This window comes from Myotis brandtii, unplaced genomic scaffold (genome assembly GCF_000412655.1).
Source record: "Myotis brandtii unplaced genomic scaffold, ASM41265v1 scaffold185, whole genome shotgun sequence".
Lineage (NCBI taxonomy): Eukaryota > Metazoa > Chordata > Mammalia > Chiroptera > Vespertilionidae > Myotis > Myotis brandtii.
The window spans coordinates 4,921,496-4,935,394 of record NW_005356870.1 but is presented as its reverse complement, the minus strand read 5'-3'; the positions used below and the strand labels follow the sequence as shown (position 1 = coordinate 4,935,394).

The 13,899-nt window shown below is 36.3% G+C and overlaps 1 protein-coding gene across 1 annotated transcript in view; it reads left to right on the top strand.

The window, feature by feature from the left end:
• Window positions 1-13,899, top strand: part of TNKS (tankyrase, TRF1-interacting ankyrin-related ADP-ribose polymerase) — a 142,992-nt gene that overhangs the window by 115,654 nt on the left and 13,439 nt on the right. Inside the window, 8 exon segments of the mRNA XM_014537931.1 lie at window positions 33-252; window positions 534-643; window positions 5,072-5,260; window positions 7,422-7,659; window positions 8,258-8,340; window positions 10,309-10,429; window positions 11,636-11,733; window positions 13,226-13,300. Coding sequence (XP_014393417.1) covers window positions 33-252; window positions 534-643; window positions 5,072-5,260; window positions 7,422-7,659; window positions 8,258-8,340; window positions 10,309-10,429; window positions 11,636-11,733; window positions 13,226-13,300 — 1,134 coding nt within the window.

Sequence of the window (13,899 nt, the reverse complement as noted above, 5' to 3'; positions counted from 1 at the left end):
AAAATACAAACCCCATTTTTTTTTCTTTGTAGCATGGAGCAGATCCAACTAAAAAGAACAGAGATGGAAATACACCTTTAGATTTGGTTAAAGAAGGAGACACGGATATTCAGGACTTACTGAGAGGAGATGCTGCCTTGTTGGATGCTGCCAAGAAGGGCTGCCTGGCAAGAGTGCAAAAACTCTGCACCCCAGAGAATATCAACTGCAGAGATACCCAGGGTAGAAACTCAACCCCTCTGCACCTGGCAGGTCAGCATCATGAGCATGCCTGAGCCTCACTGTCCCTTCTTTGGTACCTACTACAGATTATTGGGAGATGAATGCTGAGCATAAAGAGTACTACTTAGTAAATGCTTTTGATTGACAAAATTTTATATAATTTCTTACTGTAAAGTCTCTTAATTATGTGATAATAGTATTAGCTTTTAAAGCAAAAAGTACTACAACTTTAACATTTTTCTGATCCTTATTATTTATATACAATTTTTTTCCCTTTAAGCTGACATGTTTGCCTTTTTTTACTTTAATAGCTGGCTACAATAACCTGGAAGTAGCAGAATATCTTCTAGAGCATGGAGCAGATGTTAATGCCCAAGACAAAGGTGGCTTAATTCCTCTTCATAATGCAGCATCCTATGGGGTGAGCATGCTAAAGTTCAAGTCTAGAAAACTTTACTGACATTTACTGTTTTGTTAAATATGTATGAAATAAATAGATAATTTAGCACAATTATAATTTTCTATTCAGAGTGTCTCTAGCCTTCCCAATTAAGCTCAACTCTCTTTTTGGCCAAGGACCATGCTTTTTATAGTACAACTAGAAGCCCGATGCACGAAATTTGTGCAAGAGCCTTGGCCTGGCCCCTGCCTGCCACCGCCATGGCTGGGGACCTCTGCCGCCTCTGCTGTGACCCCTGCCCGCTGCGGCTTTGTCCAGAAGGAAGGATGTCCGGAAGGACATTCAGTCTAATTAGCATATTATGCTTTTATTTTAGAAAGATCATAGGTGTATAATGGCAGCTCAGTTAATACTTATTGATACAGATAATACTCTACTGCAAGTAGATTTTAGAAACTATAAAAGCCAGTTATCCTTTGTAGGCATGGAAATTGTGGTTGCTTATGTTTATCATCCACATTTTTAAAATAACCAAGTAAATTGTTGAGCTATTGGTATATATAGTTTCATAGAATTTGAATTGACTAGCTAAAACCCTACAGTGAAAGTCCAGCCATGCTCTCAAAGCACTGTAACTGATCATCAGCCAAAAGAGGAAGAGGAATGTATTGGCTGCCTTGGTGCCATATGTTGGAACTGACTGCCTGGAGTCACCACGGGCCACTTCAGGCCCAGTGAATCACACAGGGAGAGCATGAACGCTGCTGTGCTTGCTGCTCATCCACTTAGTCCCGATTGGGCTATAAAACTCACAGATGCCAGATTGTGCGTACCAGGGGTCTCACAGTTGGGATCACTACTGATGAGGACAGTTTCCAGGTTTACCAACGCCTGACAAACTATAAATAAAAACTAGTCACTGTGATTTTCATATTCTCTTACTCTCTTCTTCCTTGCCCTTCAGAATGAGAATATTCTGACCCCCTCAGGCCCCCTGCAAAAACCAAGCATGTTTTTCTTCTCCCTGCTTCCCACCTAAGTTAAATTAAGGCCCTTTTTACATTGTATTTGTCATTTAAAACATTTTAAAGCTGGATTCTGAAACCATATTAAATGGACTGTTTCTCCTGGAAACATTCTAAGAGTTCAGTTCCTTTTCTAGGCCTGCCAGTACTTAGTATCTTCGCCATTTCACTTTTCAGGACTTTGCTCTTATCTGTTGTATAGAACTGACCTGTAGCTTATTTATAGCATTTGTCAGCCTTAAATTTCAGTTTCTATTTTTGCCTCAGTGGTGTAGATATTTAAAAAACTTAATAATTGTGTTTTTAGTGTACGTAGGTAGTAATATACTCCTTTTTATTTATCACTCTTTCAGACTTTTGTCAGCAAATTTTAAAAGCCTGTAACTGGTTTCCCCAAGCATAAACTATAAATTTAAAAGAAGTTTAATAATACACACCATATATGTAATACACTTTATACACATGCACATAATTTTCCTTGGACTACCTAATTTTGGAAGCCTGTGAAAATTAGTCTACCAAATTGTATTATTCTTTCAGTACCCATGGGAGTAGAGTAAAATTAATATCAGAAACACAATTTAAGTTGTAACTTTACTGTGAAGAAGCTTGAAATTATCCCATGCTTTTGGGTTAACTAAACAAAATAACTAACATGTATCCTTCTAGTAAGGGAGATAAATGACTAGGTTTTGTTTTGTTTTAAGTGATTTTGACATAGTACTATAGATGGTGCCTATTTTTATCTTTGTGTTAAGATTAGCTTTATAATGATGATATCATTCAAAATCCCAAAAATATCACAAAACATCCTATTCTCAATAATTCTCCCCTGATTATGCGTTTTGTGGTTTTTTTTTGGTCTTTATATTGTCAAAGTAAATATGGAATCTTTATTAGAAATCTATACAAATCTGATTTGTATTTTCTAATAAGTTTCCTTCTCTTTGTATTCTCAAATTACCTTTCTTAAAATGAATAAGTATTTGTATTATGTTAAAAAAAAAACTTTAATGATACCTCAGGAAAAAAAAAAAGTGCCTTTTCTTTTTGAAATAGGTACCTTTAAGAGAGCCAAAATTGTCTTAAGAAAATAGGAAAAAACATGCCCTAAATCCCATCTTGGGATTTTTGTCTTCCCTTTCACCATCTCTTCCCATTCTCATGAAATTCAGTTCAGATAACAATATATTGAAGTTGAGCAATAGCATGAGTTAGAAATTTATTCTCAACAGATAATGTTCTTCTGAGTTAATTATCAAAAGTAATCAAGTTAGCCTGGCTGGTGTGGCTCAGCAGTTGAGCATCAACCCAGGAAACAAGAGGTTACCAATTCAGTTCCCCGTCAGGGCACATGCCCAGGTTGCGGGCTCAGGCCCCAGTGGGGCATGTGCAGGAAGCATTCATTTGATGATGTTTCTCTCTCATCATTGTTTCTCTCTCTCTATCCCTCTTCCTTCCTCTCTCTCTAAAAATCAATAAAATCATATATTTTTTAAAGTAATCAAGTTATTCCAGGAAATGTATCCATAAAGAACACCAATGTGCCAATTGCACAAAGATTATAGAATATTGGTGTTGAAAAGGGTTTCAGAAGTACTTTAATGGTAACCAAGCTAGCATCCTTAAATGTGTATATAAGAATAAAGTTAATTTTTATTATTCTCAAAAGCCTAATCATTGCATCAGTATCACCTTTGCATAATCCATTGTCTTAAGCTTATTTTATAAGGACTTTCTAAAGAAGCTGAAATCTTTGTTATTATTTGAGAGAACCTACTCTCCTGAAACTTTCTCCTACATTGTTTTTCATAGTCCTGCCTCTTTTTAGTTCTGCTGTTATTATTGTCCCTTTTGTCTTCCACTCTCCTTTCCCAAAATATTGTTGTTCTTAAGGCTTTATCCCCCTTGTGATTATCTTTCTGTTTCCTTTTCTTAATGAGCTCATTTATCAAGTAGCTATAGCTTTCAACTCAGTATTCCAATTTGTCATTCCCCTGGAGTTCCTACCTCCAGTGCCAAGCACTTAGTAGGTGTTCAATAAATATTTGGTTGATGGGTGAGTGGGTAATTGAATGAAAAAGTGATGCCTTCTTATCTGTGCTTCAACCTTTTGTGTCTGACCATTTACAGAACATCATGGCTTTGATATTTTACCTCGAAAACTGTATACCCCAAGTGAACCTTACTGTCCTTATAGTTTCACTAGAGGCCTGATGCACGAAATTCGTGCAAGGGGCTCGGCCCTCGCAGCCACGGCAGCTTGCCTCGGCCCTCACAGCCACGGCTTCGTCCCGAAGGTCATCTGGAAGGACTCCCAGAAGATTTTTGTGCTGTCCGGTCTAATTAGCATATTCCACTTTTATTATTATAGACTAGAGGCCTGTTGCATGAAGAGAGTCGTGCAATAGGCCTTCCCTTCCTTTGGCTGCTGGCACCAGTTTTCCTCCAGCACCCGGGACCCAGGCCCCAGGCCTTCGCCCTGGCTGGGCTCCGGCCAGAGCCCCACCCCCCGCCCCCAAGCTGTCAGGCCTCGCAGCTCCGCTGATCCAGGGGCCGTGATGCCTTGTGGCTCCGCTGATCCAGGGGCCGTGAGGCCTCGCTGCTCGGCCGGCTTCAGGGCCGTTTGGCTTCGCTCCACTGCTTGGAGCCTACATATGCAAATTAACCGCCATCTTTGTTGGTGGTTAATTTGCATATCGCCCTGATTAGCCAATGGGAAGCGTAGCAAAGGTACGGTCAATTACCCTTTTTGTCTTTTATTAGATAGGATTCCTACTTAAACTTTTCCTACAAAGGACTTTTCTTCTTTTCTTCCTCTGTAGTTAATTTGTCTTTCTAAAAGCCAATATTTTTTCCCCTTTAAAATATCTCAGATTTAGCTCTTCTTTTTCCTTCTCCAACCGGCATAGTCCACAGTTCAGGATCTCATCATCTCATGCCCAGGTTATTAGTAATGTGTCTGCTGCTAATAACCTCGCCCCCCAAGTCATTTTGGACGTGACAAACTAGTTTTTGTAAAATACGGTTTTGTTGTGTTATGTTACGTTCCCAAAGGCTAAGAAGCTTTGAGATGACTATTTTAATAAATAAACCAGATTATACTAGTAATGGGTCAGAAGAGAAATGTTTGTTTTTAAGATAGGCCTGAATATGTTAGAAGGCTAAATAAAAATGTTAAATTTTCCCATGAAGAATTAGGATTACAGGACAAAATAATAATTGTGGAACTGATATCCTGGAGGAGGCAAGGAAGGATGTAGTCCAGAATACAGGGGAGGGGGGGAGGGTAAATACTCCTTTTATAGAATAAACTTCTTCATAGAGATCTAGAGGGAATGAAATGTGAAATAAAGGAAGTGTATGTGATGAAGCTTTACCAGGTAATCTTTCTTAACTCTTCACATCCTTTTCTTTTCTTCAGCATGTGGACATAGCAGCATTATTGATAAAATACAACACATGTGTAAATGCAACAGATAAGTGGGCTTTTACTCCTCTTCATGAAGCAGCCCAAAAAGGAAGAACCCAGTTATGTGCCCTCCTCCTAGCACATGGAGCAGATCCAACTATGAAGAACCAAGAAGGTCAGACACCTTTAGATCTGGCAACAGTAAGTCCTCATTTCAAAATCCTCACACTTGCTTTTTATACTTTCAGAGATGATATTACATTGCAGGGCCTAGCAGGGCCTTTAGTATTAAAATGCATTTTTCGCTTAGAATAAGAACAGATTTCCTTCCTTCTGAAATTTTTTTAATTTGCTTTTTTAATATACTTTAAAACTCTGTTAAGAAAAACTAAGTAGTGTAAGCTAATGTAATTCTTTTTTCCATGTTTAACTTGGAGGGAAAAGATAAATCATAGAAAAATACGTAGAGTGTATTCTCAAAGAACTATACTCAGAAAAATATCTTATCCCTTCTACATTAGGTGTATTACTCTAGAGCAGTGGTTCTCAACCTTCTGGCCCTTTAAATACAGTTCCTCATGTTGTGGCCCAACCATAAAATTATTTTCGTTGCTACTTCATAACTGTAATGTTGCTACTGTTATGAATCATAATGTAAATATATATACAGGATACTCTAGAGCAGTGGTTCTCAACCTTCTGGCCCTTTAAATACAGTTCCTCATGTTGTGGCCCAACCATAAAATTATTTTCGTTGCTACTTCATAACTGTAATGTTGCTACTGTTATGAATCATAATGTAAATATCTGATATACAGGATGGTCTTAGGCAACCCCTGTGAAAGGATCATTTGACCGCCAAAGGGGTCACGACCCACAGGTTGAGAACTGCTGCTCTAGAACAACTGTTGTTCATGATAATTTACCTGAGGCTTTGGGATAGTTAAGAAAAAATTTACTTCTGGGCAGTATATTATTCTTCTGAAGATGGAAAAATAAACTGATATACTGTAGAAATATTTTCAAAACTAAGAATTTAGTTTTTGTGGTTAAATATTATTTAACTACAAAGTTAAAACACGCATTATCTTCCTGAACTTTCTGAAAATCAGAGAGTTAATAATGGTCACAATAACTAACCATATTTTTAAGCCAGAAATACATTTCCAAGACACATTCTGTTTCATGTATCTATTGTTAAGTAACAAATGATTTCCAAAACACTTAGTAGCTTAACCAAAATGGAGTGAGTGGCTTCATACAGTGATTCTGTGGGTTGACTGGGTTCAGCGATGTAGTTCTGCTGTCTGTGCACTTACCTTACTTGGACCTCAGCTGAAGCTGCAGTGTCCAGGGTGGCCTTTCATCCTACAGGGCCTCTCTGCATGGTATGCATCACTCAGAAGTCTACCCCAAACTTCTTTACATCATGGAGGATAGCTTCTAAGGAAGGAAAAGTAGAAGCTGTCAGTCCTTTTAAATCCTGGCTCAAAAGCCTCAGACCATCACTTCCTCTGCATTCTATTGGTCACAGCAACTGATGGGCAAGCCAGATTCTAGAGAAGGGAAACAGACATGCATACAGAGGAGGGATGGATGTCTGGCTGTCTTTGGAAGCTGTCTCGCACATCCTCTGACACCAGTTATGGCTAACAAACTATGAAGTTCATGAATAGCTAGCCAAATTAAAGTACTGTTCCTCTAAAAGTTCAGCAGATTTTAATTGTGCATTAAATCATGTGCACTAAATAGCTGAACAAAAACTATTGTAGTTGCTTAAGTATAAACAAAATACAGTAAATAAATATGGAACTACTTCTAAAGCAAAGATTAAAAATTAACACTCTGAAATGTGCTTTTTAAAATGAAAGATGAAATATTTTTAACTCTTCACATCTTTATTAACTTGCATATCCTTTAAATACACGTGTAATCTGAACAATTGTGTGTACACTTTTCACTTAATGTTAAAAGTGTTTTCAGGAGTCAACATAGTTCACATTCGTAGATTTTTTTCTCATAGTTAACTCTTTTTTTGTAGTCTGGCCAGGACACTTACTCTACTCTCAGCATATTTCAAGTATAGGTATAATAGTGTTCTTAACTATAGCCTTCAAACTGTACGTTCAGTGCTCAAAAAATGAAACTTTTTTAATTAATAGTTTCTCCAGTTCTACCTACTGAAACTACTATAGTCTCCAGAGCTGTGGATAAGGGAAGGGAAGAGGAAGAAATGACTAGAAACAAATAGGAGATAATGAGGCATTTACTGGAGAAAAAAATTCACAAAGCACTTGGTCTTTAGTGAAAAGCTTACCACTTTAAAATGTGGTATTTTTGTGTTTTTTTGTATCACTTTTAGGCTGACGATATCAGAGCTTTGCTGATAGATGCCATGCCCCCAGAGGCCTTACCTACCTGTTTTAAACCTCAGGCTACCGTAGTGAGTGCCTCTCTCATCTCACCAGCATCCACCCCCTCCTGCCTGTCCGCTGCCAGCAGCATAGATAACCTCACTGTCCCTTTAGCGGAATTGGCAGTAGGAGGGGCGTCCAACACGGGGGATGGTGCAGCGGGCACAGAAAGGAAGGAAGGAGAAGGTGAGTATGCCCTGGGAATACTTATTTGGTTCTTGTCTTTTGTTTGTTTTAATTAACAGATTCCCTTTTTTTCTATTGGTAATCATTGAACACCTCACTTACAGATATCTTAACTCTCTGTAGGTTTTCATATATATAGCAGCTTATGAGAAATACGTCTTCATAGAATAAATGTCTTGGCATCTACATTGTTCTTACTTGTGTATATCTCAGTACATCAATTTCCAACCATAGTATTACTGGGTCTTATTACTGAAATATATCAGGAAAAACAGATTATTTAAGGAATGAAAACTAAAATGGTAGCTGAATAAATTTGGAATTTTATATCTACAGTTGAATATTACACTAAAAGCATTATGTTATGCACTATAATATTAAAATTAATATAAATACTACTGATTTGATAAAGATAACTGCTTTTACTTCTCAACCAAATTCAGAAAAAACTTGAAGTATCTGAATGAAACTTAGGATTATTTTATGCTATGTAAAGTCATCTGCACAGCCACAGGTATCAGAGAGCCGTGGCTTTAAAAAATACTGGAACTTCCTTTAGATTGATAAACTTTTTTCTGAAACTTTATGTCTGTTTTAGTTGCGGGTCTTGACATGAATATCAGCCAATTTCTAAAAAGCCTTGGTCTTGAACACCTTCGGGACATCTTTGAAACAGAACAGGTAAGCTCTCTTAAGTCATTTAATATTAAGAGTTATTTTTCACTTTTTTTTCTTCTTCTTCTAAACTGCTATTTTTATACCCACAACAAATTTCTAAAGAAGCCAGGAGAAATCCAGTATTTTATATCTCTCCCCCAAATAGTCTAACAGATGATGGGAGTCTTTCATTGTTATTTGTCACATCTATATAAGCAGTCTGGTTTAATATGTTTGATTACATGTCAAAACTTAGGCTATGAAACCTCCTCAAAAGAATTTTTTAAAAATCATTATTTTCTTTCCAAAAATTGTTGGCACTTACTCATCTCATTATTGATGGGTTATTTTGAGGAATAAATGAGGTAATTATTTTATGATTGGAGCTATATAATGGACAAATACTGTAATTTGCTGACCTGGTTTCTGCTTCCAGATATGTACTATACGTATTAATTCAGAAAAGCTTAAGCATTGTATGAATTAAAGCTACCACATAGATATTAAATCCTGTTTTTACATCAATCCTTATTTGAACTGAAGTTTAGAATATTTAGAAGGAAAACAGTGGGATGTCAATAATGAAAACCTTGTGCATGGTTCCAAATTATATTAAAATCCAATCTAGCTAAACATATAAAGGTTCCTACTATATAATGAACTATTTGTCTCAAAGATGTATATTTCAGAACTGTTGCTTTTTAAAGGCTGCTGAAAACTTCCTTTGGGTGATTGGAAGTGAATTGCCCATTTTGTGCAGTGGAGCAATTATTTCTTAAATGGCCATTTAGGAGCAATATAGCAAATTATTTCCAAAGACTGAGTGATGAATGCTTGTTGTACTGAGAAGATCAGACTCATTATTTAATATTTCATTCTAACAATAAAAATCAGAAGAGCTCCAGGCCTAATTTATCAGTCTTTTAAATATTATATACAAGTATAAAGGTAGAGAAGCTATGGATAGATAAAAAGTATCTCATTTGAGTTCAATAAGGGGTATCTGTAAAAAGATTTCTCAGTTTTCCAAGGAAAGAAAAAATCAAAGGCTAATCTTGTGAAGTAGTATTTGGATGGTCACAGAACCAGTTTCTTCTGAGCTGGAAAATTGCATATTCAGCCCTCAAGAAATGTGGTCAGCCATGATTTCACCCTGTACATTCAGAGCACTGCCACTCAATGGCGGTAGAGTCAGTCACAGTTACTTTTAGTCAACCAAAGAATTAGATAATTTTGAATCATCTGCATTTATAAGGATGAATAACCAAAAATTAACTATTTTGTACAAATATAGAATGTATGTTAGGCTCCAGGAATTGTTAAATCTGAGAATTTATAAGAGAACTTAAAATCCATCAACTCTCATCTTCAAATTGGAACTCTTTACAGAGCTTCTATATAAAATGGTCTATAAGGTAACTAAATATTTATGATATAAATTTCACTACTTTGTAAGGCAGTCTTTTTTTGTGTGTGTGCTTGAATATTTCTTAGCTCTGGGAATTCCTCCTTACTTTTATATAAGTCCTCACTACCTAATACACTTACTCCTTTTTGCCACGTTCTGTTTCATTGTGCTAAGCACCTCTCCATTTCCCCACCATTCACATTGGCTACCTGCTGGATACTAGTATCTGGTATTTCCCCATTTTCAGGCCTACTGTTTGTTCCCTCTTGTATCTTGAAGCAAGCAAAAGGTGCTGGTTTTTAAAAATGAAAAGGAAATACAGCAATGATCATCTTTTATTTCTTTAGCATTGTCCCATTTTAATTCTCCATTTACTGAACGCAATTAAGGAGTATTTAAAGTGAGCAGAAAGCTGATAAAATTATCAAGAAAACTTTAAGAAAATTTTAAGTTCATGCTTATAATGGAAACAGAATTTTCTTAATTTGAGTAGATACATAGATAGCATTGAAGACAAATGGAAGAATTTTCATCATCTGAGGAACTATTAAAGATTAATCAATTAATTTTGTTTCACTTTTCAGATTACCCTAGATGTATTGGCTGATATGGGTCATGAAGAGTTGAAAGAAATAGGCATCAATGCATATGGACACCGCCATAAACTAATCAAAGGAGTAGAAAGACTCTTAGGTGGACAACAAGGTAAGCTATTCAGAAAAAATAAATTTCAGATATTTGTGGTACAAGATAAACGTCAGGGCAGGCAGCTGAACGCAGGTGGTCTGACCCCAGAGCTCATGTGCTCGACTGCCTTCCCCATCCCACTTACTGGCTTTGCTCTCCTCTAATTGCTCTAGCTGGAATTGAGTCAGTTTTCCCTCTCTCACACACTTTATATCTTAAATGTCTCCAGAATCTACACTTCTGTCCTTTTCCACTGCTGTCACCTAATCCAAGTCACCATCATCTCTCTTCTGGAATATCACAACCACCTTCCAGCTTATCTTCGGCCTTTGCCTTCTCCTCCCTTCCGTACCTTTCCTGCAATGTTACCAGAAGACTCGTTTCAACATGATTGGGATCATATCATTTCATTGCTAATAACCCTTCAACAGAATCCTGTTACTTTTAGGATAAAGTCAGACATTCACAACATGGCTTTTCATAATCTGACCTCCTCTCTTACCTCACCTTGAACCTTTCTCCCTCCCTTACACTTGTCAGCTCTGTCTTTTGCCATCACACTTTGCTGTTGCAAGCCTCCTATCTTTGTTCTTTGTATGCCTTCATGTTTATCATTTCTCTATTTGTTAGAAGTGCTTTCACTGTAGGAAAGCAAGAGGAGAGGAAAGAAAGAACTGGAATTAGTCAATTAGTCTGCAGAGCTAATACAATTGCAGGAATGACATGAAACTAAACGTTAGTGGTTTTGATCTTGAGTCTTTTTATTTATCTGTATTAAAGGAACAAGGATAATGAAATTAACAATAATAATGTATTTAAACTTATTATGAGTGACCATTTCAAGCCATCTCACAGAGTTCTTAGAAAAGGATACTTCTTATATTTTAGACCTGAATACATTATAATTACAGTGTGTTTCTCTTTTGTATCAAACATAACTTCATGAATGTTTATGATCAAATTTAGTTAGACAAGTAATTGTTGAACCCTGCTGTGTGTACAAGAAACTCTTTAAGAACAGATAAAATTGATCCCCAAACATATCTCCATTATTTCACATGTCTTTGGATTTACTTGATTTATATAATTGTACATAATTAGGTTCAAATTACAAATAGTTTAGACTTCTTCCAAAATATCAATTACTTTTGACAAAGTTTTCCCTAAAATAGAACCTGCATAATGTGGACTCCTGTTAACTATGTTACCTTTTATTTCCTACAGGCACCAACCCTTATTTGACTTTTCACTGTGTTAATCAGGGAACTATTTTGCTGGATCTTGCTCCAGAGGATAAGGAATATCAGTCAGTAGAAGAAGAGGTAATGTACATCAGAATTTTTAGTTATCTTTTCCTGAAACCTATTTTTCCAGGAGATTAGGTAAGCTTGTCTCACTTTGACTTACTTACATTTGCCTATGTAGTATTCTGTCTCCCTTAGCCATTGTGGTGGAATATTGCCAAAATTAGAATAGGACTGCGGACTAGAACTCTGCCACATGGCTTCACATCGTGAGCCTAGGGTTTCCATTGGATGGTTCAGATCTGTCTTTATTCTGTAGACTTTCTTGAAACCCATGTAAGTAAGGACCCTATTAGGACTATTTTTTTTTTATATTGCTGAAATGCTACCTAAAAATGATGTGGAGTAAGGATCTTGCCTCCTAGATAGCAAATATATTTTCATCTTGATTTTTATGTAGTGTTACAGAACATGATTATAAAATAATATGCCTAATTTTCACATATGCTTAGACAGTGTGCCTCATGACTGGAGTCACCTTTCATTTCTTCAGTCACAATGCTTTTAAAAGCACCATAGTAAGGCAGTTTGTCAGAACCTGCTGGTAGAAGGGTGCCATAGAGATCCCTCTCTACCAATGGCTTCTGCCTCGCTCTGACACAGAATAAGCAAGGTGCCTAATGGCATTATTTTGCATGGAAAGGCATGCCTACATTTTTGTTTTTTTCTTCTTTTTAAATAGTGCTCCTATTATTCCCATTCTGGAAACTCAGGACAGTTACCTTAGGCTAGTATTTCAGCTCATCGTGAGCCAGTTTTTCAGGAAAGCATCATGTTTCCTAATGTCTTATTGCCTAATCTCCTAGTAGTTAATAAATTCTGATAATAATGTCAAAATGTGGTAAATAACTTCAGAAATGGAGTGGTAAGTTAGAGAATTAACTCTTTGAGTCAATTCTATGAGAAATTTAGGTCTTCAAAACATTTTAATTTTCTATAATAATTCTTTTTAATTTGGAAAGTGGAAGAAGGATGAGTAGTGTTGAGAAGAAAGTTATTCCTCTTAGTTACATGTGATATTCAACTTTCCCTGGTCTGTAGAATATGGAATATTTCACCTAAGAAACAAAAATTATTGATTTATTTAAAATTCTTTGTTTATTTTTAGCATTTGTCCAGTGAGATATTAATAGAATATGAGGAGTTTTAGTTTGACTTAGTCACAATGTTGCTTCCATTCTCAATAACATAAAATAGTCATGTAGGTGACTTAATGTGATGTTTTATGTTTCCCCATTGTGTTTACTGAAAAATCTTTCAAAGCTTTTATTAAAAGAGGAAAAGAAAATGCAGCTGTTTAATATTTATGTTTATGATTATTTTCTCACCAGAAGTACTTACCTACTAAACTTATTGATCAATTTATAGTGGACTCATATTTATTTATAAGTGCTAAATTTTAGACTCATCAGTGAAGCAATATAATAGAATTGAAATGTTAACAACAGAAAGAGTATCTTTAGAATATACACTGGCATATTTTCGAAAGTTATTTTATTTTATTCTGTAGATGCAAAGTACGATTCGAGAACACAGAGATGGTGGTAATGCCGGCGGCATCTTCAACAGATACAATGTCATTCGAGTAAGTTTTCAAAATTTCAGGATGAAAATTAGATTGCAGGGCTTTCTGAAAAGCAATTATAAACAGTGATTAAAATTGGTTTTTAAAGTTATGTTTTCAAATCAAGGATGATCATTCACCCGTTGCCCTGCAGTTGCCCTGCAGTCACGTGTCACCCTCCTCACTACGATACAGTCTTAACCCTCATGATCATACTTCATTAGAAGTCGAGACACCCAGGAAACATCAAAGCTACACACACAGGCCAGGTCAGCTGGTATTGGTGATGCAGATATGGTGATGAGACTCCCTGCTCATCCATCAATTCAGACCATAGCTGACAGTCATTTTTATCACCATTTCAAAGTAGCAATAAAGGCCTGGATTTTTCCATCTAATTGAGTCAATGATTATATCAGAATGCATATATCTCCTCATCTCAGTGCCTTAATTAATAATATGGGATAGATGACTGCTATATGCTTTTTTCCAAAGGGTTATCATGAAGATGAATAAAGCCTGTTGAGAATCAATTTAATCCTTTGGGTTAATAGACCTGTGGAAGTTATACCAGTGCTCATCAGAATTACCCAGGGAGCTTTTTGCAAAATACAGATTGA